General features: G+C 46.1%; 2 protein-coding genes across 2 annotated transcripts in view; both read left to right on the forward strand.

Annotated features, from left to right (window-relative positions):
* The window catches only part of LOC137675727 (adenosine 5'-monophosphoramidase HINT2-like), a 406008-nt gene that overhangs the window by 185500 nt on the left and 192906 nt on the right, over positions 1-27602 (forward strand).
* The window catches only part of LOC137675643 (unconventional myosin-Vb-like), a 193713-nt gene that overhangs the window by 94496 nt on the left and 71615 nt on the right, over positions 1-27602 (forward strand). The window contains 3 exon segments of the mRNA XM_068421828.1: positions 2250-2399; positions 3073-3170; positions 7093-7179. Coding sequence (XP_068277929.1) covers positions 2250-2399; positions 3073-3170; positions 7093-7179 — 335 coding nt within the window.

Consider the following 27602-nt stretch of genomic DNA (forward strand, 5'->3'; position numbering starts at 1 on the left):
CTAGCATTCCTGGTATTAATAGCAAGCGGACGGAGAGGTCGATGGCACTCCCAGCTATGGGTTGAGAAGATATCTTGAAACCTGAAATTACAGTGGGGAGTTTCACCGCATTGTCAAGCCAGGAGATAGTAAAGTGGAGCCTGTGTTGGATGTCTTCTAGCCTCGAGCATGTGCCACCCAAACATCCCCTGTTTGCAGGAGTCAAAGCACCCAAGACAGTGACATGTCCTCAAAGTACAACAGCAGTCAGGAAGTCTTTTTTGGGATAGAAAGTCAGGCAAAGAAGGTGCGAGCCTTTATTCTGGTAGGAGTTGAGTGAGCTGCAGAGATAAAAATAAAAGCTGTGAGTATGAAGCAGATCCTTAGCAGGCGCTGTCCTGGAGCTTGCAAGCAATTTGCTAATGTAATGCAGGCAGTTTCCTTTCCACAGTGGTATTTAGGCTGCCGTGTGAACAGCCTGCGGGATTGAGGCTGGAAATATTCCTGTCTCAGTCCGGGGATGTGGCGGAGAGCCAGGCAGCCCGTTATGGCACAGGACTCTCCATTAATGTCTACAAAGCGGTAAAGCCCTGCACTCTTCTGGGATCTTAATGGAAATATAACCAAGTTGACATGGAGCTGTTGGAGCGAGTCCAGAGGAGGCTATGAAGATGATCAGAGGGCTGGAGCACCTCTCCTATGAAGACAGGCTGAGAGAGTTGGGGCTGTTCAGCCTGGAGAAGAGAAGGCTCTGGGGAGACCTTCTAGCAGCCTTCCAGTACCTGAAGGGGCTACAGGAAAGCTGGAGAGGGCCTTTTTACAAGGGCAAGTCGTGACAGGACGAGGGGGAATGGTTTTAAACTGAAAGAGGGGAGATTTAGATGAGATATTAGGAAGAAATTCTTTGCTGTGAGGGTGGTGAGACACTGGCCCAGGTTGCCCAGAGAAGCTGTGGCTGCCCCCTCCCTGGCAGTATTCAAGGCCAGGTTGGATGAGGCTTTGAGCAACCTGGTCTAGTGGAAAGCTGTCCCTGCCCACGGCAGGGGGGTTGGAACTGGATGATCTTTAAGGTCCCTTCCAATCTAAATCATTCCATGTTTCTATGATTCTATGAAGTTTGGCTTTCAGAGGAGGCTGGGATGGAGGCAAGAACGATGTGTGGTGCACTGCTGCCTCGTGTCAGTGTTTTCACATGGACGTGTGGGGCATGGCGTGCCACGGACAAGGGAAGCGTGATGCTGGTGCCCTCTCCTGCGAGTGCTCCAGAGCGGGCATTGCTGGTGGTCTGCATGCTGCTGGGGTGGCATCACGGCTGCGTTGGCAGTGTCACCAGGCTGGAGCCCAACTCAGCATGATAAGTGAAATCCCACCTGGTGACAGTGGTTTTTCTTACATTTAAGAATTTACTGTTTGAATGTAAGCGCAGCTGTAGTGGTGACCAGTGTGGGTACATAGCTGGATTAGAGATGTGAAAATTTAACAGCTCTGCTAAACAGACCAGATTTATTGTGACTTGCTTAGTATTCAAGTTCCCCAGCCTAATGCAAATTTGAAGATCCTGCCCCTTAAAAACCAACCAAACAAACAAACCAGTATTAACTGTGTTTGCCAGCTCACCTGTTCTCCTGTTTACGAAGCGGAAATGTTGCTGCTGGCTTGCCAGAAACCCCAGACTTGAGGGATCTGAGGAGCTAAATGTGGTGCTTTCAGGGCTGCAGAATGGCGGTCCTGCTGTCGCCTTGCTCGTTCATGCTGAAATGCAGGTGATTAGTGAGGAAGTGCTGGTGTCTCTTAATTGTTTGGAGAAGCAGGGGTGCCTCTGGGGCCATGGTGGGAGCGGGCTGCTGCCTGTCCTCATGTGGAGACCACATTCCTGGGGCATGTTCTGTGCAGGTAGTGTCCTTGCTGCGGTCAGGGCTGGATGAATACCTTGAAATGAAGCCTGGGAGCAAGAGTTGCCTCATGTTCATGAGGTTTTGTGCCATGGACAATACTTCAGCAATCCAGCCTTGCAGCTAGCCATCCTCTTTTCTTGACTTGTTTGATTTAGTTTGCACATTTCAAGATTTGATGAACTACAAAACAGAATGGCCAGTGGTCCTGCTGACATAGTTTATGTAGGCAACACTTCTTGCTTTCACTTTTTTGCCCTTTTTCTCCTTCCTGGTTTAAGATGGGTAAAAAAAAAATGAACAGAGCAATGTGACTTGGGTGGGTTAATTCAGCAAAGAGCAGGGCTAGAGGTGCTCAGGCGTTGTCTTTTGTTTTAGTATCAAATGGTAGCAGACTTATTCCAAGATGAGAAGGATGCTGCACCCACCACTTCTGTGGGAAAGGGAACATCCAAAATCAGCGTCCGTTCTGCCAGACCAGTGATCAAAGCTGCTAATAAGGAGCACAAGAAAACGGTGGGGCACCAGGTAATGTATGATACGAGAAAGTCGGTTGGTGGCAGGGGAACAACGAGGCAAGGGGAATCCAGATACATTTTTACAGTTGAGATCTTATTTCTTTGGTCTGAAGCAGGGATAAATGGAAAGGTGTTGGGGGGAAGTGAGGAGACCTTCCCATGGCCCATGTTGATGGGAACCGTTTGGCTGTTGCATTTTGGACACCTTCTAGCAGTGTCTCTGGAAGAGCAGGCTTGAGTAGTCTTAACTGCAAGCAGTTGAGACATGGTCTAAGGAGGGTGGAGGCCACTCTGGGATTCACTAGACTGTGTCCCAATGTACTATGGTGCTCATAAGTTGAAACAACTTGAGAAAAAGAGCATTTTTACCCCTGTGTGGACAGTCAAGCAGTGCAACAAGGGCCCAGAGAGGTTGTGCTGTTTCCACCCTTGGAGATTTTTCAAGACCCAACTGGGTAAAGTCCCAAGCAAACACTTTTTGCTCTTGTACCTTGTTGAGCTGGAAGCCCTCAACCCACAGTGTCTTCTCTGAATTGCTCCTGCATGTGCTGGGCTGATGGGGGAGGTTCACGCTGTGTCACATCCAGAGGCTGGCACCGCATGGGGCTTGCAGCACCTGCCAACTTGGGTTGCAAGGTACAGTACCTTCATTCCTCCTCAAAACGAGTGGTTTTGTCTTTCAGTTCCGCAACTCACTGCATTTGCTTATGGAGACTCTGAATGCCACCACCCCGCACTACATGCGCTGCATCAAGCCAAACGACGAGAAGCTCCCCTTTAAGTAAGTGAGCTTTCAGATGAGCAAATGTGTTCAGCATTATAGCAACAGAGTGTGCTTTGGACTCTTCCTCTTCCTGAAGAGCTTGCCCCCCTTGTAATGTTGTTCCCTTAACTTGAAGGTCCCCGTAGTTTGCTGGAGTCACTTCTCTTGGGTTTCATTATGTTTTGTGCCCCTGAAATGAAGACTAATGCAGGTCCTAGTAATTCATAGATATACTCTGCTCATACCCGAGCATCCTTGCTTTGCAATAAAAGGGTCTTTGTACAATTTCATCTTAGAATCGCTTTTATTTAAATGGTTATAGTACTAAACAGGGAAAAGTAGCAAAGAAAGAAGTGAAAAAGGGGGAGATAAGTAGTGTGCTTGAAAAATGGCTTGTAAAATTAACAAAAATGTCTTGGTGCTTCCAAAATAAATGTGGATAAAGTAAAGGCGTGACTTGTATCAACTTCAGGCAGGTTTCCAGGTGAGTGAACAGCTGAAGCAAAAAGCCAGTCTTGATTTTCCTCTGTAGTTCAGAGATGTATCATTGCAAGCTGCGAACGTTGCGAGCAAATAGCTGTTAGCCTTGTTTGACCTCTTGATAATGTATTTGTACCCAGTTTTGTTCCCGGTAACTCCAGAAAAGCTTGGCTATTAGTATGCAGGGACCTCATAGATCTTGTGATGTCTTCTAAAGGCTCTGGCATAAACTGCAGATGGTGACATTTAGGAAAGCAGGGTTATAATTGTAACCTGTAAGTGGAGGGGCATTGCCCTCCAGCTGATCCCATGCAGTCCGAGTGCTCCCGGTGAGCACAGTGCCACCTCAGAGTGCAGAGCTGGCTCCAACAGCATCCTGCAAAGGAGGACAAAGCATCCATAAACCGGCTCACCCTTAGTCGTGATATGCTGGTGGATATATATCCACTGGGAAGCTTCTCTGGCTTGACTCTTCTCCCCCTGCAAACAGCAAAGCAAAGGGCATTAATAGTTAGAAGACATTCAGGAACTGGCTTATATTTAACTGATTCATTAGATGATTAGTTAACAGCTCTGGAGAAGGCTATGTTGGCGGTCTGTGCTGGGACAGCAGTTTCTGTGGTCTGTTGTATCTATTTCCTGTACCATTTTGTAGGCACTGGAGATGCTTAGGGCCTCAATCTCTTGTTGCCTATTGCGGCGGTTGCCCATTTAAATGAAATTCAGGATTACACTTTTCGTTTGATTGCTTTCTTTAGATAAAGCGCAAAAGTATTTTCTAACTTTCTGTAGTGGAAGTGTGGTAGATGCTTTGCATGATGAAATGGCTTCACCTTTCCAAAGGGTGTTTCCAAGACTCCAGATCCCTGCTCGGCTCTATTTTCAGACCATCCATCACTTCTTTGCCTTTAACTTTGCAATTCAGTTTTTCATGTGATTCTCAGGATCCAGTTAATATCCTTTCATGAATGTGCAAGTTCCTGGTTGTCAAGGTGCAGTAATTATCTAAATGAACTCAGTTGTATTTCTAAGGTGTTATGGGTAGCATCTTGAGCAGGGCTTGGCCACGTTTCAGAAGGTTCCTCTTGTGTACAACATAGATTGCCCTGGGATCTTCCAGGACTGAAGCTTCCCCGTCCATCTCCCAGTCCTGTTTATTATTTATTGTTATGGAAATTGTACCCTTGTGGATTCTGCCTCGAAGCGAGTGACAGCCAAGACTGATTTTCTGCCCTGCATCGTGTTTGCGGTGTTGTAGTGAATAACTTGCTGTAGACTTGACAGGTCTGAGGAATTAAAAAATGCACAAAGCCGTAGGGACCTATTTCTTACGCTGCTTTTGCACAGCAGAGGCCAAGCAGAATTATTCATGCAATCTTGACCCTCGAGTGTAAATACTGTGGGCTTTCAGGAAGGGAAAAGCAAGTACCTGAGAAACTGTTGTTCCTCACCCTTGTTCTGGAAAACCTAACACAGCTATGGACATCTACATCTATGGACATTTACATCTTATGAGTCCAAGGTTGGTCCAATGTCTTGAACTGGAGATCTGGGACCTCTCTATGCATTCAGTGTTAGGGATCATAGAATCACAGAATGGTTTGGGTTGGAAAGGACCTTGAAGATCATCCAGTTCCAGCCCCCCTGCCATGGGCAGGGACACCTTCCACTAGACCAGGTTGCTCAAAGCCCCATCCAACCTGGCCTTGAACACTGCCAGGGAGGGGGCATCCACAGCTTCTCTGGGCAACCTGGGCCAGTGTCTCACTACCCTCACAGGAAAGAATTTCTTCCTAATATCTCATCTAAATCTCCCCTCTTTCAGTTTAAAACCATTCCCCCTCGTCCTGTCACAACTTGCCCTTGTAAAAAGTCCCTCTCCAGCTTTCCTGTAGGCCCCTTCAGGTACTGGAAGGCTGCTAGAAGGTCTCCCCAGAGCCTTCTCTTCTCCAGGCTGAACAGCCCCAACTCTCTCAGCCTGTCTTCATAGGAGAGGTGCTCCAGCCCTCTGATCATCTTCGTGGCCCTCCTCTGGACTCGCTCCAACAGCTCCATGTCCTTCTTATGTTGGGGACCCCAGAGCTGGATACAGTACTGCAGGTAGGGTCTCATAAGAGCAGAGTAGAGGGGCAGAATTACCTCCCTCGACCTGCTGGCCACCCTTCTTTTGATGCAGCCCAGGATACAGTTGGCTTTCTGGGCTGCAATCGCACATTGCCGGCTCATGGTGAGCTTCTCATCAACCATCACCCCCAAGTCCTTCTTCTTGGGGCTGCTCTCAATCCATTCTCCGCCCAGCCTGTATTTGTGCTTGGGATTGCCCCAACTCCCATGCAGGACCTTGCACTTGGCCTTGTTGAACTTCATGTGGTTCACACGGGCGCACCTCTCAAGCCTGTCAAGGTCCCTCTGGATGGCAGGAGGGTGAAGTGATGGGGGATGCTGGTACCTGCACTCTGTGCAAAGACAGACTGATCTGAAAGTGGGTTCGTGCCAGGAGCCAGAGAGAGCACTGCCCAAGTATTTAGCTGGAAGTTGGCGGTGCAAAGTTTTTCAGCACAAATTGCTGATGGAAATGAGGTGCCAGTGGTAAGGGTTAATGCCTGCTAGAAAGAGGAGGGCAGACAACCGAGAGCAGAAATATTTTGAATTTCCACATGACACCTACCAAAGCCCTTAATCTAGAACGTGAACACTGCTGTTCCTGGTAAACTTAATGGTCTGCAAACCTGTGGGACCTGTGTATTACTTGGTTTTGGTATGGAATTTAATATATCAGATTTATTTTGCTGTTGAATTGGATTTCTTTCTGGAAATCTGTTGTTGTCCTTATAGCTGCAAAAGTAATGCTGTCTGGTTCATCAGGTAGCTTGTGACGGGGTAGCCTGTTCCCTTCTTTATCGTAATTGTGTTGGATAGATTATGTCTGTGGAGACTAATTACAACAGATTGTCATCTTGTCCTAAGAGTACCACTTGGCGTTGATAGTAGGGCAATAGCAAGGTCCATTGCACTTGAAAAGCAAAACGTCTTGTGACACAGAGAGAAAACGTGTGACGTCTGTGCAGGCTGTTCCCGAAGCGAGGCGTGGTATTCGTGCATGGTTATACTGAGGTTTGCAAGGGAATGGCTAAGGACAAAAGCTATCCACAGATGTATGGATTTCTTCAGCCCCTTTATTAATGACGAGAGCAGAGCTCTCTTCCACAAATCAGAAGCTAATTCCTGTCCCCAAAAGAGTCACTATCAAGCTGTTTCAGGCAATACTACATTTTTCTTGCAGCATAGTGTACTGATAAGTATAAAGGACTGAATTCCCTAGCATGCACTGTGTGTATCAGCAGGTTCAAAATTAGATATATTGTGAATGACGCCAACATAAACGTTCTTGTGAATACTTTAGATTGATGATGTGGGGTCCTTCTCACTGTACTAATCTCTATCTTAAATATAATTGCAGATTTGATCCAAAGAGAGTGGTGCAGCAGCTGAGAGCTTGTGGAGTGCTGGAAACCATCCGCATCAGTGCAGCTGGCTTCCCATCCAGGTACTGTGCTGGGAATTTGCCGTGGTGTTGTGCTGCTGGTGTGCTTTACTCAGCAAGTTCATTATCTGGGGCAAGGCAGGGAGAAGAAAACACCGGTGTTTTCAGGACAAACGGGGTTTATTTAGGTTGGTTTATATCCAGGATAGATTTTCCCCTTTTTATATTTTCTTTTAATTTTGCAAAACCTCCATTAGTTCCTGGGTTCCTCAAATCGAAGAGATGCGTTATCAAGCAATGAGCTGTAAAGTGATGAGGCTGCTGAATGGTGTGTTATGTCGTGTCCAGCATTTCAGCTGGTGCTTTCAGTTTGGTCCTGACAAGTAATTTGATGTGGTGAAATACCTGAAAATGCTGGTACGTGGCAGATAAAGGAATCCAGCTTTGATCCCATAGGGGGGTGGACAGCCAATGACAAAATAACAGCTCTATATCCTCTGCATCCAGCAAGTGTTGCCCTAGAGGACCTCTTCCCCTCTTGTCTGAAGCTCCCCATACAAAAGCTCCTTGCACTGTACAGTTTGCTTTCATTTTTTTTTCTGGCTTTAGACACCTGCTGCAATAGTAATTTCCACCAAAAAAAATGTTTGATTATACTTGCAGTGAAAGAAAATAAGGATTGTAAATTATTATAGCAGACTTTCACGCCGCACGTCCAAAGTGTACTAGTCTTCAAACTCTTGCATCTTAAAAAAGGAAAGGTTATGGGTGGTGTGGCTCTTGCTGATTGTGATAGAAAATTCAAAAGAGGTTTTTAGGGCCTAATAAATCAGCAAACATAAACTATAAATAAGCCCTGAAGATGACAAGGGCAAATAATTCTCAAAATGCATCAATTGCGTTTTAGTGCCAAGCAGCTTTGTGTTAATGTCAGTGTCACGGTATATGTCGGTGGAGCACTCTTCACAACCTTCTGGAACATGGATAGGTTGCATTCTACTTCATCAGGATTTACAGGATCTACAATTTCCCGTGGGTGTCTATAAATGATCTCTTGCACAGCCAGTTCTCTAAGGTAGTTAATACCTTTTTCTATAGTGATCCAGTTGCTTAGGTGGCTCAGAACATCATCTTTATAGGGATACCTGCTCTTTACAGCTGACAAGAGTCGCCTCCAGAGACTGATAGTGTTTGACTTTCTTGCAAGCGCCTTATCAATACCACCGTCTCTGGACAGGGATCCCAACTGTCTGGCTTCTCTGCCATCCAATTCCATGCTATCCGCCCCATTATCCCAGCATCGGAGCAACCAGGTAATAATTGGCTCACCGTCATGACGGCTGAAGTCTTTCCTTATATTTCTCAGGTCCTTCAGGGATAAGGAGTGGTAGGTTATCTGTACGTTCGAGTCCTCCTCCTCCTGTGATAGTTCTGCTTTAGAAGGACCTTTCTTGTATGATGGGTCTGCTTTAAAAAGACAATCAAGGAAACCCCCATCTGTGTCAGGCCCTGACTCTGACTGAGAAGGGCCCTCACTTGGGTCATATGATGGCTCTGCCTTAGAAGGCTCTGAGTCATCGTCCTTCTCTTCACGAGCTGATTTCTTTTGGTATTTCTTCCTGGTTACAGGGGCGATTGGTACAGATTCGATAGATGCTGGGGTTTGAGTAGATGCAGTGGCTGTTGTGGGAGTGCTGAGACTCGTTAGAGTCTGAGTAGCTGCAGTGGCCATCTTGGGGGGTGTAGCAGCTGCGGTGCAGGCTGCCGGGGTTTGAGTGGATTTAGTGGCTATAGTGGAAGCATAACACCTACGCCTGTCCCTGCACCGATATTTAATCTTATCCCACATCAGAAACACATTCAGGACAACCGAAAATGAAAACATGCCACCTAGACAGCACCATCCTAATTTCGCAAAATCTAGTGGAATCAGCTTGGCAGAAAAGGAGAAGGTGCTATTTCCCGAAGTAAAACTGGAAGTGTAATCATTAACAGAATCAGCTAAAGGACGCCTGGAGCGTGCAGATGAAGTTGCTGCTACCGATTCACGATTAAAGCTGCCCATCATTGTGTCATAGAGATAAGAGATCGGAATATTAACTGCCCAGTTTATCACGGCATAAATCAGTATCAAACCCCATAGCAAAACAATACATTTCGACCAGCGCCCACTGCTAAACTGCATGTAAACATTAATAAGAAGCAAGCAATAGCACAGTGCCCACGGCAGGTAAGGCATCATTGCAATACTCAACTGTGAAAGAAACTCTATAAAGAGACGAGATAACACAGCATTCAAAAATGACATTATCATCTTAGCTGTCTGTTTTAATTTCCAACCCCTCATAAATCTCAAAGGAAGAAATCTGCTACTCTCTCAGCTGAGCTCTCCAGGTTTCCTCCCGCCAGAGCCGGCATTCGACTTATCAGAGCAACCTGTCGGAGCTTCTCTCGAGCCCCACGTTGGGCACCAATAAATCTGTCACAGTTTAAAGCTGGGCCGGCTATTAAACCTGTGGCAGATGCTCTCTGTTAACCCTCCCCCCACCCCCAGAAGGGAAAGGGAAAAGGGAGAGAGACTTACGGGTTGGAAAGGTAAAACAGTTTTAATAAACTATAATAATGAAAAAGAGTATAATAATAATATTGGAATAATCAAATATATACAAATATATACAAAACCAAGATCGAGCTCCCCCGATGTCGGCAACGTCACCACCGGCACTGCAGGGCAGGCTCTGGGAAGGCTTCTTCAAATACTTTGCAGGTAAAGCCAACACTAGAGGCAATGTAGGCCCACTGATGAATGAGGCGGGGGCCCTGGAGACAGAGGATAAAAAGAAGGCGGAGTTACTGAATGCCTTCTTTGCCTCTGTCTATACTGCTGGAGGCTGTCCTGAGGAGCCCCGGACCCCTGAGGCCCCAGAAGAAGTCAGGATAGAGGAGGAATCTGTCTTGGTAGATGAGGGCTGGCTCAGGGACCAATTAAGCAATCTGGACATCCGTAAATCCATGGGCCCTGATGGGATGCACCCGCGGGTGCTGAGGGAGCTGGCGGAAGTCATTGCTAGGCCACTCTCCATCATCTTTGCTAAGTCGTGGGCAACGGGAGAGGTGCCTGAGGACTGGAGGAAAGCGAATGTCACTCCAGTCTTCAAAAAGGGCAAGAAGGAGGACCCGGGTAACTATAGACCGGTCAGCCTCACCTCCATCCCCAGAAAGGTGATGGAACAACTTGTTCTTGATGCTGTCTCTAGGCACATCAAGGATAGGGGGATCATTAGGGGCACTCAGCATGGCTTCACCAAGGGGAAGTCATGCTTAACCAACTTGATAGCCTTTTATGAGGACGTAACCCGGTGGATAGATGATGGTAAAGCTGTGGATGTGGTCTATCTCGATTTCAGTAAAACGTTTGACACGGTCTCCCACAGCATCCTTCCAGCTAAACTGAGGAAGTGTGGTCTGGATGATCGGGTAGTGAGGTGGATTGTGAACTGGCTGAAGGAAAGAAGCCAGAGAGTGGTGGTCAATGGGACTGAGTCCAGTTGGAGGCCTGTGTCTAGCGGAGTCCCTCAAGGGTCGGTACTGGGACCAGTACTATTCAATATATTCATTAATGACTTGGATGAGGGAATAGAGTGCACTGTCAGCAAGTTCGCTGATGACACAAAACTGGGAGGAGTGGCTGACGCACCGGAAGGCTGCGCAGCCATTCAGAGAGACCTGGACAGGCTGGAGAGTTGGGCGGGGAGAAATTTAATGAAATTTAACAAGGGCAAGTGTAGAGTCCTGCATCTGGGCAAGAACAACCCCATGTACCAGTACAAGTTGGGGGCAGACCTGTTGGAGACCAGCGTAGGGGAAAGGGACCTGGGGGTCCTAGTGGACAGCAGGATGACCATGAGCCAGCAGTGTGCCCTTGTGGCCAAGAAGGCCAATGGCATCCTGGGGTGTATTAGAAGGGGTGTGGTTAGCAGGTCGAGAGAGGTTCTCCTCCCCCTCTACTCTGCCCTGGTGAGGCCGCATCTGGAATATTGTGTCCAGTTCTGGGCCCCTCAGTTCAAGAAGGACAGGGAACTGCTAGAGAGAGTCCAGCGCAGAGGCACGAAGATGATTAAGGGGGTGGAACATCTCCCTTATGAGGAGAGGCTGAGGGAGCTGGGTCTCTCTAGCTTAGAGAAGAGGAGACTGAGGGGTGACCTCATTAATGTTTATAAATATGTAAAGGGCAAGTGTCATGAGGATGGAGCCAGGCTCTTCTCAGTGACATCCCTTGACAGGACAAGGGGCAATGGGTGCAAGCTGGAACACAGGAGGTTCCACATAAATATGAGGAAAAACTTCTTTACGGTGAGGGTGACTGAACACTGGAACAGGCTGCCCAGAGAGGTTGTGGAGTCTCCTTCTCTGGAGACATTCAAAACCCGCCTGGATGCGTTCCTGTGTGATATGGTCTAGGCAATCCTGCCCCGGCAGGGGGATTGGACTAGATGATCTTTCGAGGTCCCTTCCAATCCCTAACATTCTGTGATTCTGTGAAGGCCCAGGCTGGGCCTAGCGACGGTCGAGAGCTGGATTCAGGGATGCACGGATTGGGATCGGGGGCAGCAGGAAAATGGACAGAGTCCTCCTTGGACACTGGCCAAAGGCTCAAGCTGCAGAAGCAGCCCGAAGCAGCAGAAACACCCAAACACAGCAGAAGAAGCAAGGGAAGGCGGAAGGCAGGAAGGCAAGGAGCCGAGACCCTCGTGATCCCCCCACTTTATACTGAGAATGATGTGTATGGGATGGAATACCTTCGTTGGTCAATTTTGGGTCACCTGCCCTCTCTGCTCCTCCCTGCAGGTGCGACCCCCCTTCGGCTCTTCACTCGTAAGCAGTGAGGAATTTAGCAGTGACCTTGGTTTCTCTAAGAACAAGTACAGCAAGAGCCTTTCTGCATAACATCCCTACCGGTGCCTCAGTGATAACTACAAACTTCGGGCGTTATCAGTCTTGGAGGCAGACACTGTCTGCAAACATGCAGTTAGTTTCAGAAAGTGCAGTTACTTAGAAGAGACTTAGCTGAAAGTAAAAATCACTGAAAGGAAAATTGGCCTGGTTTAGGCCAAACCAGGACAGTTAGCATAGCCATCAGCCTTTTTATACGGAACAAAGGAGTTAGTTACAAATACGCTCAGTAAAGAGTCGGCTAAGCGTGATGTCGAACGCCATGAGAAACTCCCTGTCCTGGTTTTTGGGGAGGAGTATGCTGCCTATCAGTTACTCTTATCTCCTGCAAAGTTCTGTTTAATATATTTGTTTAATATCCAGTTCTGTTTAATATCTTTATCAATGATCTGGACGAGGGGATCAAGTTACACCCTCAGTAAGTTTGCAGACGACACCAAGTTAGGTGGGAGTGTTGATCTGCTGGAGGGTAGGAAGGCTCTGCAGAGGGATCTGGACAGGCTGGATCAATGGGCCGAGGCCAACGGTATGAGGTTCAACAAGGCCAAGTGTCGGGTCCTGCACTTGGGGCACAACAACCCCATGCACCGCTACAGGCTGGGGGAAGAGTGGCTGGAAAGTGCCTGGTGGAAAAGGACCTGGGGGTGTTGGTCGATGGCTGGCTGAATATGAGCCAGCAGTGTGCCCAGGTGGCCAAGAAGACCACCAGTATCCTGGCTTGTATCAGCACTAGTGTGGCCAGCAGGACTAGGGCAGGGATCGTCCCCCTGTACTCGGCACTGGTGAGGCCGCACCTTGAATCCTGTGTTCAGTTTTGAGCCCCTCACTACAAGAGAGACATTGAGGTGCTGGAGCGAGTCCAGAGAAGGGTAACAAAGCTGGTGAAAGGTCTGGAGCACAAGTCTGATGAGGAGCGGCTGAGGGAACTGGGGGTGTTTAGTCTGGAGAAAAGGAGGCTGAGGGGAGACCTCGCTCTCTCCAACTACCTGAAAGAAGATTGTAGCAAGGTGGGTGTTGGTCTCCTCTCCCATGTCACAAGTGATAGGACAAGAGGAAACAGCCTCAAGTTGTGCCAGGGGAGGTTTAGATTTTGGGTATCAGGAAGAATTTCTTCACGGAAAGGGTTGTCAAGCAGTGGAACAGGCTGCCCAGGGAAGTGGTGGAGTCCCCATCCCTGGAGGGATTTAAAAGCCGTGTAGATGTGGTGCTTAGGGACATGGTTTAGTGGTGGGCTTGGCAGTGCTGGGTTAACAGTTGGACTTGATGATCTTAAAGGTCCTTTCCAACCTAAATGATTCTGTGATTCTAAAGCTGCAAAGAGCCTCTGACAATTGATGGCAGCTGCTGTGCGTTCATGTGTGATGGCTCTGCTGCATCTGACCCATGTGAAACCTGGGTGACAGCCAGTGACCTCCATGGACAGGCAAAAACTGGTGATGAGGATCTCCCTGCCTGACTGAGCTCAACTCCTTAAGAAAGAAAAAATTAAAAAAATATTCATGGAAACCAATTTCTCTCTTTCTTCTGCCAGTGTGGGAGGGTGACAGAGAGGTGAATGGAGATTTGGGTTCTCCTGTTGGGGGCCCAGCCCTGTTAGAAGACCCAGCATTAGCTTTGGCTTCCATCTCTGAAGCCTTCAAGGCATTTGTGGAAGTAACTAATTAAATGTTGCTCCTAAATGACATGATCTCTAAGCCACAGGGGGAAAATCAAAAATGAGCCCATGGGTCAGATCTTTTATTATCTTCTTTGTTCAAGTAGCAGCTGATGCCGAAATTATGCCCCAAAAGGCTCTATGAAACTGCTCAGAGACAAAGTTTAGTCTTTAAGCAGCGAGGTATTTATTTTAGGCAACGTTGGGGAACCCCCGGCTCGTGCCGGACAAAAGAGTTCCAAAGCAGTCCGTGGAAATCAGACTATTTATACAATTTGCATAAGAGATTACAACATCTTTTCATGCATATTCATATTATTGCAACATCTAATTATAATATTCATAGCAGGTGGAGTTAAGGCGGAGTTATAGGCGTGGTCTTCAATTTGGGGAGATTTTGAGGGGTCGTTCCGTTCTTCAGCTTCATGAACCCAGTGTCCTTTCATCATCATCTTCACAAACTCTTGAACTTTCCTTAATTTGGATGGTTTCCCTATGTACCTGGCAAGGATTCCTAGTGTCTTGGCAAGAATACTTGATTTCTTGGCTCATCCTTTTTCTTATCTTCCCTTTTTATATATATGTTAGCATTTTTCAGCTTTCTCTGTTCTTACTTCATGTCATAGCGTCCTAGGCCATGTCATAGCGTCCTGTTCCTTAGTGAATTATTACCTCCGCTTGTTAATACTAAATTCTCTAAGTTTTTGCTTAAAGCCTACATTTAAACTTTAACTCTCTGATTCCTGTATTGCTACACTGTCTTCGTTTTCCTGGCTTCATTTCCCCCCTTTTCTTAAAACTTACGAATTCTTTCGTCAAGTTCTAATCCTAGAGGGCGTTGATACGCCTGTATCATTGCCCAGATTATTTGGGTTCTCTTGATTATAGATTTTAATTTGTACCACAGGCATATATTCAAGAGAGTTAACAAGAGCATGGTTATGGTTATAATTAATATTGGGTGTATCAGGTAGTGAAAAACTTGTGCCGCTGTTGGGGAATATCCTGTGAAGATATCGCACCAGTGATGCTGACCTACTTGTGCAACTTTTGTTAGGATATTCTTTATACCTTCTGAGTTATGTTCTACTTGCCAAAGCATACGTTGAGCTGTTTGGTTCACCTCCTGAACTAACTTCTCCACTTCAGGATGCACGAGCATTGCCTTGAGAAGCTTAGTATCCATACCTATCTGTAGCTTTGGTATCTCATGATATAAAGTATATCCAGCTTCGATTAATTGCTGGGTAGTTATAGGAGCGGTATAGTTAAAGTCACAGCCTATAATTGTAGTGAAGTTACATACACAAAGGTTAGTATCATTAGTCGTTTCGTGACAATTATCTATGATAACATCCTTGCAAGCGGTTCTAATACAAGCGCATCCATTTCCTATATAAAATACTTGTGACCGGGTTCTATTGTGTGGAAGCATTTCAAAGGTACATGCGCTGTCTTCAGCATCTAAGCATAAATCTTCAGCTTCTATAATGGCATTTTCGCAGATATAACCTAACTGTCCTTTAGGGGATACATGCTTCTGTACTAACTGACTGCCACTTGTTCTTAATACTGTTATAATTTGCCCATACATTATGGTCTATAGGTTTGACAATGACGTTCTGATGTATAGCTCCTAATGTTAGAATAGGAAATATAGCCCTTTCTTCTGCAGCGCTAATAGTAAGGATATAAGTCTCAATGTGTTCGTACTGTGGATCATAAGCAAAGTTTACTAGTTGCCACCAGGCTTGGTGGTCTTTTTCAAATTGTGTAGTGGAGCTATCTTTTAGTATTATCTCTCTTATTTCTTGAGGTAATATGCTTGACATTCCTTCTCTCAATATTCCTGCTGCCACTGATTGTACCCATTGTTGCGTCTGAACGCACTGGATAGCAAGTGTAATTTCTTTGTTAATATCTCCGGTATAATCAGCAATTTTTATGAAATCTTCAGCGGTGTGGTTGGCTACTAAGGTCCAAACCCTGTGCCAACCCATCCACTTATCTAACAGCAGTTTTAATTCGTTCGATTGTCTTATCACCTGAGGCCCTATAAAAGTTGAATTATGTATTTCTAAATCTCAAATTCTGGGTGAGGGGCAGAGGTTGGTAGTGCGCGTGCACTAGACCACAGTCCTCCTGGAATAGGGTCTTGGGATAATACAATACTTATCAAAAGCCCAATGGTCAGCGCTGAAAGGGTTTGAGAGGGAGCTGGATTCATGATGTTCGGTCTTCTTGCTTATCTTCTGGAGCTTTCTTGACTCGAGAATAGTGAATCCATGTGGGCCGCTCCTTGATCCGAATCGCAGTGAAGGTGGTCAGCAGCACTTGGAAGGGTCCCTCCCACTTGCAGGGGTTTTCCTAAAAGATTCTTAACATACACCAAATCACCGGGATTAAACGGATGTAGTTTACAGTTAGGTTGTTTGGGCTGATGTTCCATTACTACTGTGGCATTTTTATCAAAATGTTTTCCTACTGCAATTATATAATCATATATATATTGATTACCTATTTGGTCTATAGCATCGCTATTTACAATTTGCATAGCATAAGGTCTACCATACAGGATTTCAAACGGGCTCAACTTTTCTTTTGATCGAGGTTTGACCCTCAATCTAATCAGAGCAATAGGCAAAGCTTGATACCATTGTAAACTAGTTTCTTGGCATATTTTAGCAATTTGTTGTTTGATAAGATGATTCATCTTTTCTACTTGCCCACTGGCTTGTGGTCTGTAGGGTGTATGCAACTGCCATTTAATCTGCAATGCTTTGCTTATTGCTCTCACAACCTTTGCACAAAAATGTGAACCTCTATCTGAAGAGATACTTTTTGGTATCCCAAACCGTGGTATGATTTCATTTAACAAAACTTTAGTTACCTCCCTCTCTTTATTTGTCCTGTAGGGGAATGCTTCAGGCCACCCAGAAAATGTGTCAGTTAGTACTAACAAATATCGATACCCCCCTTTTCTTGGGAGTTCAGAGAAGTCAATTTGCCATACTTCACCTGGAAATTTGCCTCGATTTATTGCTCCTTGGTGTATTTTGATTCCGGTATTTGGATTATTCTTCAGGCATCGTTCGCATTGGGATGTGATTTGCTTTACGGTAGTGAATAATTTTGGTCCTGCTATTCTAGCTTGCAAATACTGATAAAGTGGATCCAAACTCCAATGAGCCTTTTCATGTTCCGTTTTTACAAACTGCGAAATTAATTTCCCTGGTATTATTAGCTGTCCCGTTTCTAATTGACCCCATCCATTGTCTAACAATTTGCCTTTGTTCCTTTGAATCCACCTATGATCTGATTCCTGATAGTCTGGTTGTAAATTAGTGTCTAGTTCCCCTGGTATTAAAGCTGTTATATTCACTTCTTCGGTCCTTACGGCAGCTAATTTAGCCTCTGCATCCGCTTTCCTATTTCCTATTTCCAGAACAGTGTTACCTTTCAGGTGTCCCTTGCAATGCATTATGGCCACTTGTGCAGGGAGTTGGACTGCTTCTAACAATTGTAGAATTTCTTCTGCATGCTTGACAGTTTTCCCTTGAGCAGTTAGCAGTCCTCTTTCTTTCCAAATTGCTCCATGAGCGTGTACGACTGAGAAGGCATACTTAGAATCTGTCCAAATATTAATTCGTATGCCCTCTGCCAATGCCAAAGCTCGGGTAAGAGCGATCAGTTCTGCCTTTTGGGCTGAGGTCCCTGCGGGTAAAGGATTTGATTCAATTACCTCTTCCGTTGTGGTCACCGCATAGCCTGCCATTCTTACTCCTTGCTTCACGAAGCTGCTGCCGTCGGAGAACCAGTTGTCCGCATCTTCAAATGGCTCTTCTTTGAGGTCCGGGTGGCTGGAGTAGACTGCTTCGATAGTTTCCAGGCAGTCGTGTTCGATTGGTTCTGCTGACACTCTTCCCTCTAGAAATGAGGCTGGATTCACAATGTTAATGACTTGAATGGTTATAATGTCTGACTCAACCAAGATTGCTTGGTATTTTAGGAATCTAGAAGGTGACAACCAATGGCTTCCCTTTTGTTCTAGTACTGCGGATACAGTGTAGGACACTAACACAGTCATTTTCTGGCCCAACGTCAGTTTTCTGGCCTCTTCTATGTTTATGATTACCGCGGCCACTGCTTTTAGACAGCTGGGCCATCCTTTGCTTACTTCATCCAGCTGTTTGGAGAAATAGGCCACAGCTCTTGTGTGGTCCCAATTGTTGTGCCAGAACTCCTAAAGCCATCCCTTGCCGTTCATGAGAGAACAGCCAAAATGGTTTAGTTACATCTGGCAGGCCCAAAGCCGGGGCTCTCATGAGTTCTTGTTTCAGTCTCCTAAAAGCTCCCTCTGCTTCGGGAGTCCAGACTAGGATACTCTTAGTTTCTTTTAGTAAATCATACAATGGTTTGGCGAGTATTCCATATTGATAGATCCATAATCGGCACCAACCTGTCATCCCCAGGAAGGCTCGAAGATCTCTCACCGTTTCTGGTTTAGGCATTTGGCAGATGGCTTCTTTTCTTGTTGTTCCTAAGGATCGTTGTCCTCTGGAAACTTTACATCCCAGGTATACAATTTCTTTTTGCACCAGCTGCACTTTCTGTTGAGAGACTCGATATCCGCTTAGACCCAGGAAATTTAACAGAGAAATAGTCCATCTAACACACTCTTCTTCCGTCTCAGTTGCTATTAGTAGATCATCTACGTATTGTAGAAGAGTACCATCTCCCTGTGGCCTTTCCCATTGTTCTAATTCCTTGGCTAATTGGTTCCCAAAGATTGTTGGACTATTTTTATAGCCCTGAGGTAACACTGTCCAGGTTAATTGAGTCTTTCTCCCTTTGTTCACAGATTCCCATTTGAAGGCAAAAATCTTTTGGCTTTCTGGGGCTAAGGGAAGGCAGAAGAATGCATCTTTTAGATCTAACACTGTAAACCAAATTAAATTGTCTCTTAATTTAGTTAGGAGTGTATAAGGGTTGGCTACCACTGGATGTAGTGTTTTTGCTATCGCATTCACAGCTCTTAAATCTTGAACTAGCCTGTAAGTCCCATTTGGTTTCTTAACTGGCAAGACTGGTGTATTACAGTCTGATTCGCACTCTATTAATAACCCTAATTCTAAAAATTTCTGAATTATTGGTTCGATTCCTTTTCTATCTTCTAACCTCAGTGGGTATTGTTTTCTCACCACTGGTCTTGCTCCAGGTATAAGTTCAATAGTGATAGGTATTGCCTGTTTTGATTTCCCAGGTATGTCAGTAGCCCATACCAATGGGTATATTTCGCCCATGATTCGCTCGATATTATGACTCTCAGGTTTTGGTTCTACACAACTGATCGCCAAGCTTAAAGCCGTGATCAGTTGTTCTTCATTTATCTGGAATTCAAGTTTGTCTTTGTTGAATTTTATTACAGCTCCTAAATTTTCTAATAAATCTCTTCCCAAAAGTGGTCTACGAGCATCAGGCAGGTAGAGAAATTTATGAATTACTACACTTTACCCAATTTTGAATTCTAATGGTTTCAAAGGAAAGCTTTCTCAACCTGCCCAGCTGCTTCCACAATGTTAACATCTTGTTTGCTTATTGGCAATAAGGTCTGATTCAATACTGAAAATGTGGCACCTGTATCTACTAGAAATTCTACAGTTTTTCTCTCCTTTCCCTAGCTGCATTTTTACCAAGGGTTCTGCTAGGGAAGATTCCCCTCATTCCAGTCAGTTAGCTCCTGTGTCAGTAATCATTACCGATTTCAGTTTGAGACAAGCCTTTTTCCAATGCCCCATCTGTTTATAATACACACATTGATCTTTTCTGGAGGGGTGTATTTCCCCTCGGTGGGGCATTTGCACTTCGTCTCACGGCGTTAGTGTTATTCTCCAGTAAGTTCCAGAGGGTCTCTGGCCCCTGCGGTGCGCAGAGCAGCCGCTGCAGCACCGGCAGCCGCTGTGCCCTCACTCTCCCTCCGAGTCTCCCTATTTCTATACGCCTGCCATGCAGTCTCCAGCAACCTCTCTAAATCTCTCGCATCCATTCCTTGCACTTTCTGTAGCTTCTCCTAATATCATCTGCCGATTGTCCCAAAAACAGAGATCCACTGTTCCCGGCAGAATTCCAGCCAGAATCAGAGCCTGCACCTGGGTTCTGACCGCTTTCACAAACACCACATCCAACACTGCATCCACATCCTCCCAGTCAGGATCCTGGGTTTTCACAATTAGTTCAAATCCTTTAGCAACCTTTTCAGGATCATCCCGATAATTCCCTGCAGCATCTCCTTCTCTATCCCCTCCTCCGATCTTTCATTCTGTGCACCAACCTTTAAACACTTTTGTACAATGCTACAAGCCAAACAACATCCTTTTAACCTCCCATTTTTTTTCCTTTTTATTTTTTTTCCTTTTTTTTCCCTTTTTTTTTCTTTTTTTTTTTTTTTCCTAATCACCAGGACCATAGGGTCCTGGGGTGCTAAATTAATTCCACATTCCTTTTGTCACCCTTTACTCTGGGTGATTCCAGAGAGTAAAGAACATATCTGCATAACCCACTTCATCCCATTTTCTTTCCCTTCTTAAAAATAACATAAGTTGTCAACTGTCGGATGTCGCTGCGAACTATAAAATACACCTTTTACAGGAAATGCAGTTAAGATGTTATGAATACCTGTTTGTGAGTGTGATAGCTGGTAAGATATTATTCACTCCTATATTGCAATCTCTCCTCATACAAAATTTTAAACGTATTACAAGACGACACACAGCAAACAAGGAAGCGAAAGCGAGCTGAATTACACAGGAATCACATAAAACACAAACAATACGGGATTAGATTTTCCCATTTAAAATTTATAAAACACAAAGACAGGGACTGGGGCCCGAACACTTACACACACACACAGAGATAGACAACAATTAACAATTACTATAAACACAGTATTTCAGGTTCCCACATTTATCAATCACTTTGTCCTTCTCCGGCTGTTTCTCTCATGGGATAACAGAACCACGGATCCAGACTCTGCACTCGCTTCGTATGTATTTGTACGTCTCACTCACACAATCACACGAATTCAGATACAAAGTCAAGTTACCATAAACAAATTTTCCTCTGAACATTCACTCGCCCCCCCGCCAAAACCTCGGGGAGACCAACAAAGGTACAGAGATTACAAAGTTAACAACAGCAGCTGCTACTTCCCATATAAAATTTTAAACATATAGAGACTGGATTATCTCTACCGCATTCCAAAGATTCCTCAGTAAAAAAAAACCAAGGCTTTCCTGGGTCCTAAAGACCCTTTGTCTTAAATCAAATACGGAAAAGCAAATACAAATAATGACAACACAGAGCAAAGCGCCTTTTACCCTGCAGTGGTGGGACTCTAACCCACGGTTCGCAGGACTCTAACCTGCTTAGATGGGGGACTCTAACCCCCTTAGGGGACTAATGCAGAGGGCGTCCCCTCCTGCTTCCCCGGGCAACCGTGTCCGGTCCCCACCTTCTCTTTACCTCATGAGTTTAAACATAAAAAAATATAAATACCTCTGAATGTAGCAGAAGGTCCTTGTCCACCGGCGTGTGAAGCCAAGGGGTTGGGGAGACTTTGTCGACAGAAGATCAGTCGGGGGGGCCCCACAAGTGTCCCCAGGCCCCCCGGATTACAGCACAGCGGAGCGGGAGCCTCCTGGCTGGCTCGCCAGAAATGATGCCAAAATTATGCCCCAAAAGGCTCTATGGAACTGCTCAGAGACAAAGTTTAGTCTTTAAGCAGCGAGGTATTTATTTTAGGCAACGTTGGGGAACCCCCGGCTCGTGCCGGACAAAAGAGTTCCAAAGCAGTCCGTGGAAATCAGACTATTTATACAATTTGCATAAGAGATTACAACATCTTTTCATGCATATTCATATTATTGCAACATCTAATTATAATATTCATAGCAGGTGGAGTTAAGGCGGAGTTATAGGCGTGGTCTTCAATTTGGGGAGATTTTGAGGGGTCGTTCCATTCTTCAGCTTCATGAACCCAGTGTCCTTTCATCATCATCTTCACAAACTCTTGAACTTTCCTTAATTTGGATGGTTTCCCTATGTACCTGGCAAGGATTCCTAGTGTCTTGGCAAGAATACTTGATTTCTTGGCTCATCCTTTTTCTTATCTTTCCTTTTTATATATATGTTAGCATTTTTCAGCTTTCTCTGTTCTTACTTCATGTCATAGCGTCCTAGGCCATGTCATAGCGTCCTGTTCCTTAGTGAATTATTACCTCCGCTTGTTAATACTAAATTCTCTAAGTTTTTGCTTAAAGCCTACATTTAAACTTTAACTCTCTGATTCCTGTATTGCTACACTGTATTCACTTTCCTGGCTTCACAGCAGGGCCAAATCCACCTGTCTGTCCTATTGCAGTGATAGCCGTAGAGCAGTGAAACAGATGTGGTTTCGTTCAGAAAAGGCCACAGAAATGCAGTTATATGCTCCTTAAGCAAGTAGCCGTGCTCCCTGGTCTGATGGGTGCTCCTGGCTCTGCAGTTGTGGGTCCCAGGCAAGGTTTGGGGAGCTCTGACTTGACGGTTGTCCATGGATTTTGCTACTGGTCTTAGCACAGCTGCAGGGATACTCTGTTCCTCTCGATTCTTAATTTTCCTAAAAACTTGTAGCATTTTTCCATTAACCTCTGTGCAGTTTAGACCCTATGGCACTAAAATTGATGCGTAATTAGTAACTGGGGAGGGGGAACTGAGAGGAGAAACCACTGCAGCACCTGGAGACCAGACAAGTTCTATTTATGGCAAATAATTGACCGGTGCGAAGACTGCTCTATCCTGAAAACCTCAAAAGGGATGCTTTTGGCTCTGCTTACGTGCTTTTGGGTATGAGGTCTTTTTCCCAGGACACTAAGAACACAGAACTCATCCATCACTGCAACTTGTCAGCTTTTATTCTTCCTCCAGGGAAAAAAAAAAGGGTGTAAATAGCTATTTCAGCTTTTCAGAGTGACCTTCTTCAGTGTTTGGGATGCTTCAAGGAGAGATTTTTGTTTATTTTAATGTTTCTAGAAGATAATTGTATACAGCAACAACTCTGCATGAAATAAGACGCTCGCTCTGGGTTTTGGTAGCTTTTCGCTCTCCTTGGTCATAAAATTCCAGTCTTGAAAAGCCAGACCCAGGAGTTAGGCAACGTCGTTGAAAGATTGTGAATAATCTGTATATTTGAATTGGCTTTATAAGCTAATTTGGCAAAAGCTGCTTCCACAGGATCTTATTCTGTGGAAAATGTAATAGATGTCTTAATTCTTTCTGAGTTTTTGTGTGCATGAGATCAGCCTCATGGCAGTGAGCATTCACAGAATCACAGAATCAACCAGGTTGGAAGAGACCTCAGGGATCATCGAGTCCAACCATTGCCCTGACACCACCCTGTCAACTAGACCATGGCACTAAGTGCCATGTCCAGTCTTTTCTTAAACACATCCAGAGATGGTGACTCCACTACCTCACTGGGCAGCCCATTCCAATGTCTAATAACCCTTTCTGAGAAGAAATGCTTCCTAATGTCCAACCTGAACCTCCGCTGGTGAAGCTTGAGGCTATGTCCTCTTGTCCTATTGCTAGTTGCCTGGGAGAAGAGGCCGACTCCCACTCCACTACAACCTCCCTTCAGGTAGTTGTAGACTGCAATAAGGTCACCTCTGAGCCTCCTCTTCTCCAGGCTAAACAACCCCAGCTCCCTCAGCTGTTCCTCGTAGGTCAGACGCTCCAGCCCCTTCACCAGCTTGGTCGCCCTCCTCTGGACTCGCTCCAACACCTCAACATCTTTCTTGAAGTGCGGGGCCCAGAACTGAACACAGTACTCAAGGTGCGGCCTCACCAGTGCCGAGTAGAGAGGGACGATCACTTCCCTAGACCGGCTGGCTACACTATTCCTAATAGAGGCCAGGATGCTGTTGGCCTTCTTTGGCCACCTGGGCACACTGCTGGCTCATGTTTAGCCGGCTGTCGATCAGCACCCCCAGGTCTCTTTCCGCCGGGCCGCTTTCTAACCACTCTTCCCCCAGCCTGTAGCACTGCATGGGGTTGTTGTGGCTGAAGTGTAAGACCCGGCACTTGTTCTTGTTGAAGCTCATGCCGTTGGTCTCGGCCCATCTATCTAACCTGTCCAGATCCCTCTGAAGGGCCTTCCTACTCTCCAGCAGATCGACACTCCCACCCAGCTTGGTGTCATCTGCAACTTTGCTGAGGGTGCACTCAATCCCTACGTCTAGATCATCTATAAAGATATTGAACAGCACCGGCCCCAGAACTGAGCCCTGGGGAACACCGCCAGTGACCGGCCGCCAGTTGGACTTTGCCCCATTCACCACCACTCTCTGGGCTCGGCCATCCAGCCAGTTTTTAACCCATTTAAGAGTCCACCCATCCAAGCCCCGAGCAGCTAGTTTGTCCAGGAGGATGCTGTGGGAGACAGGGTCGAATGCCTTACTGAATTCTAGGTAGACTACATCCACAGCCCTGCCCTCATCTACTAAGCGGGTCACTTGGTCATAGAAGGAGACCAGGTTAGTCAAGCAGGACCTGCCTTTCACGAATCCATGTTGGCTGGCCCCGATGCCCCGATTGTCCTGCATGTGCCGTGTAATGGCACTCAGGATGATCTGTTCCATCACCTTGCCTGGCACCGAGGTCAGGCTGACAGGCCTATAGTTCCCTGGATCATCCTTCCAGCCCTTCTTGTAGATGGGCATTACATTTGCTAATTTCCAGTCAGCTGGAACTTCTCCAGTTAACCAGGACTGCCGGTAGATAATAGAGAGTGGTTTGGCAAGTTCATCTACCAGTTCCTTCATTACTCTGGGGTGAATCCCATCTGGACCCATAGCCTTGTGGGTGTCCAACTGGCACAGCAGGTCACTAACCGTCTCCTCCTGGATTACGAGGGGTTCACACAGCCCCCCGTCCCTAACTTCAGGCTCTGGGGGCCAAGTCTCCTGAGGACAACTGGTCTTGACATTAAAGACCGAGGCAAAGAAGGCATTGAGCACCTCTGCCTTTTCTTCATCCCCTGACACTACACTACCCTCCTCATTCAGCAAGTGGTGGAGGCTCTCCTTGACCCTCCTTTTGCTGTTAATGTATTTGTAGAAGCTTTTTTTGTCATCTTTGACTGTAGCAGCCAAATCAAGCTCTAATTGAGCTTTGGCCCTTCTAATCTTCTCCCTACACGACCTAGCAACATCCCTATAGACCTCCCAAGTCACCCGACCCTTCTTCCAGAGCAAGTAGGTCCTCTTTTTTTTCTTAAGTTCTAGCCTAAGTTCTCTGTTTAACCAGGCCGGTCTTTTTCCCCGACGGCTTGTCTTCCTACACACCGGGACAACCTGCTCCTGAATATTTAGCAATTCCCTTTTGAAGCACGTCCAGCCTTCCTGGACTCCTTTGCCCTTCAGGACTGACTCCCAAGGGACTCAGTCCACCAAACTCTTAAACAGGCTAAAGTCAGCCCGCCGGAAATCTAAGGCAGAAGTTCTGCTCTTGCCCCTCCTTACTTCCCCCACTATCGAAAACTCTAACATTTCGTGGTCGCTACTCCCAAGATGGCCACCGACCCTCACATCTCCCACTAGTCCTTCTCTGTTCACAAACAACAGGTCAAGCAGGGCCCCTCCTCTAGTGGGCTCATTTACCACTTGCATGAGGAAGTTGTCCTCCACACATTCGACGAACCTCCTAGATTGCTTCCTCTCTGCCATGTTGTATTTCCAGCAGACATCCGGCAAGTTGAAGTCGCCCACAAGTACAAGGCCGGCGAGCGGGCGGCTTCTGACAGCCGCTTGTAAAACACCTCGTCCGCCTGCTCATCCTGGTTGGGTGGCCTATAACAGACTCCCACCGTAATGTCTGCCCTGCCGACCTTCCCCCTGATCTTCACCCATAGACATTCAACCTTGTCATCCTCACCATCTTCCTCAATTTCAACACAGTCCAAGCACTCCCTAACATACAGTGCTATCCCACCGCCTCTCCTGCTTCACCTGTCCCTCTTAAAGAGCCTATAGCCATCCATAGCTGCACTCCAGTCATGAGAGTCATCCCACCACGTTTCTGCGATGGCAACCACATCATAACCTTCCTGCTGTACAGTGGCTTCTAGCTCTTCCTGTTTGTTGCCCATACTGTGTACATTGGTGTAAACACACTTCAGCTGGGCTAACGGTCTTGCCCCCAACGCAGGCCTGTCACCCCTAGGTTCATTTGTGGTTGCCCTGGTCTTATCCTCCTCCCCCATCAAACCTAGTTTAAAGACTTCTTGACCAGCCCTGACAACTTCTGGGCCATGACCCTTTTCCCCTTCTGACTCAGCTTTTTCCCATCCGGCATAAGCAGGCCCGGTGCCATGAAAACCACCCCGTGGTCAAAGAACCCAAAATCCCACCTACGGCACCAGTCTCTTAGCCACGTATTAGTCTGTTGTGTTTTCATAGTCTTTTTCCTATTTTCACCTAACACCGAAGGAATTGAGGAGAATATAACCTGTGCACCTACCTCCTTCACCAAATGCCCCAGGGCCCTGAAGTCCCTTTTGATTGCCCTGGGACTTCTCCCTTCAATCTCATCCCTACCCACCTGGAATACTAATAGTGGGTAGTAGTCAGAGGGCCTCACCAGTTCAGGAAGCCTCCTGGCTACATCCCTTACCCGAGCCCCAGGGAGGCAGCAGACTTCCCTGTGAGTTGGGTCTGGCCTGCATATGGGGCCCTCCGTTCCCCTTAGCAGGGAGTCACCTATAACAATTACTTTTCTCCTTTTTGGAGCTGGTTGCAACCCCTCCTACTTGGTTGCTTCTGTTTACATAGCCCCTTAGAAGGTCCTTCACCTAGATTTGTGTCTTCCTGACACTCAGGAAGACGCTCAGGCTCCAGCACCTCATACCTATTCTGCAGGGGGACGTGGGGAGGGGAGGAAGGTTGGGATGGGATTCGCCTGCCACCCTGAGCAGGGACCTGCCTCCATTCCCCCCCATCCCCTAGGTCTCCTCCTGCTCCTTGTGGAGGAGGAAGAGGATCCTCCACTACCTGGGGAGCATTAGGCCCGTCCATTTTCCCTAGGGCAGGCAGGGAACAGCACTGCCCGCCAACCTATTCCTGGGATGCTCTTGTGCTCCTTAACCTTTCCACCTCCTCCTTGAGTTGGGCCTTTGTTTATTCCTGCCTATTTCCTTATACTTTGAGACAAGTCAAATTATAATGGTTGTTTGAAACCAAAAAGGAAGGTCATCACTTTAAATTTAAACCCTGTGTGAAGGCTGTAAATTTAAACCACTTAAAATAATAATAGAAAACTTGATCTTTGTGAGTTTTGCTTCACTTGGGTGTAAGCAATTGACCTTTAGAGCAACAGGGAATTTTCAAAATATTTTATCTCAAGAGAAGTTTTATTAAAGAAACAGGAGAAAATGTTTCTTTTCATCCTGTAGTATTTACATCTGAATATTTTCCAGCATAGTATCACAAGAATAACTTTTGAGAGTGATGTGGCTTTGAGTCAGACATCTCTGGATAAAACTGTTATTTCACGCTTCTCTATCACGGTTACTTTCTGGGTTGAAGAATTGAATGTTTTGAGGCTTTGATAATTTTTTTTACCTGGTTCCTTTAAGAAAAATAATAAGTTTTAATATAGTTTTTAGTGATCTTCAACCCATGTAAGACCCATATTCCCACTGAAAGATGAAGCCTCGCACTCCCTGCTTTGGGTACGCCTGGCTTTATTTTATCATTTCCATGGTACGCTACGCTCTGCAGCCATCTCGAGTAAATTGAAAATGTGTCATTTGGTTTGAAACATTACGCAGCAGTTAAGAAATGTG

Source organism: Nyctibius grandis, chromosome W (genome assembly GCF_013368605.1).
Source record: "Nyctibius grandis isolate bNycGra1 chromosome W, bNycGra1.pri, whole genome shotgun sequence".
NCBI classification, from domain to species: domain Eukaryota; kingdom Metazoa; phylum Chordata; class Aves; order Nyctibiiformes; family Nyctibiidae; genus Nyctibius; species Nyctibius grandis.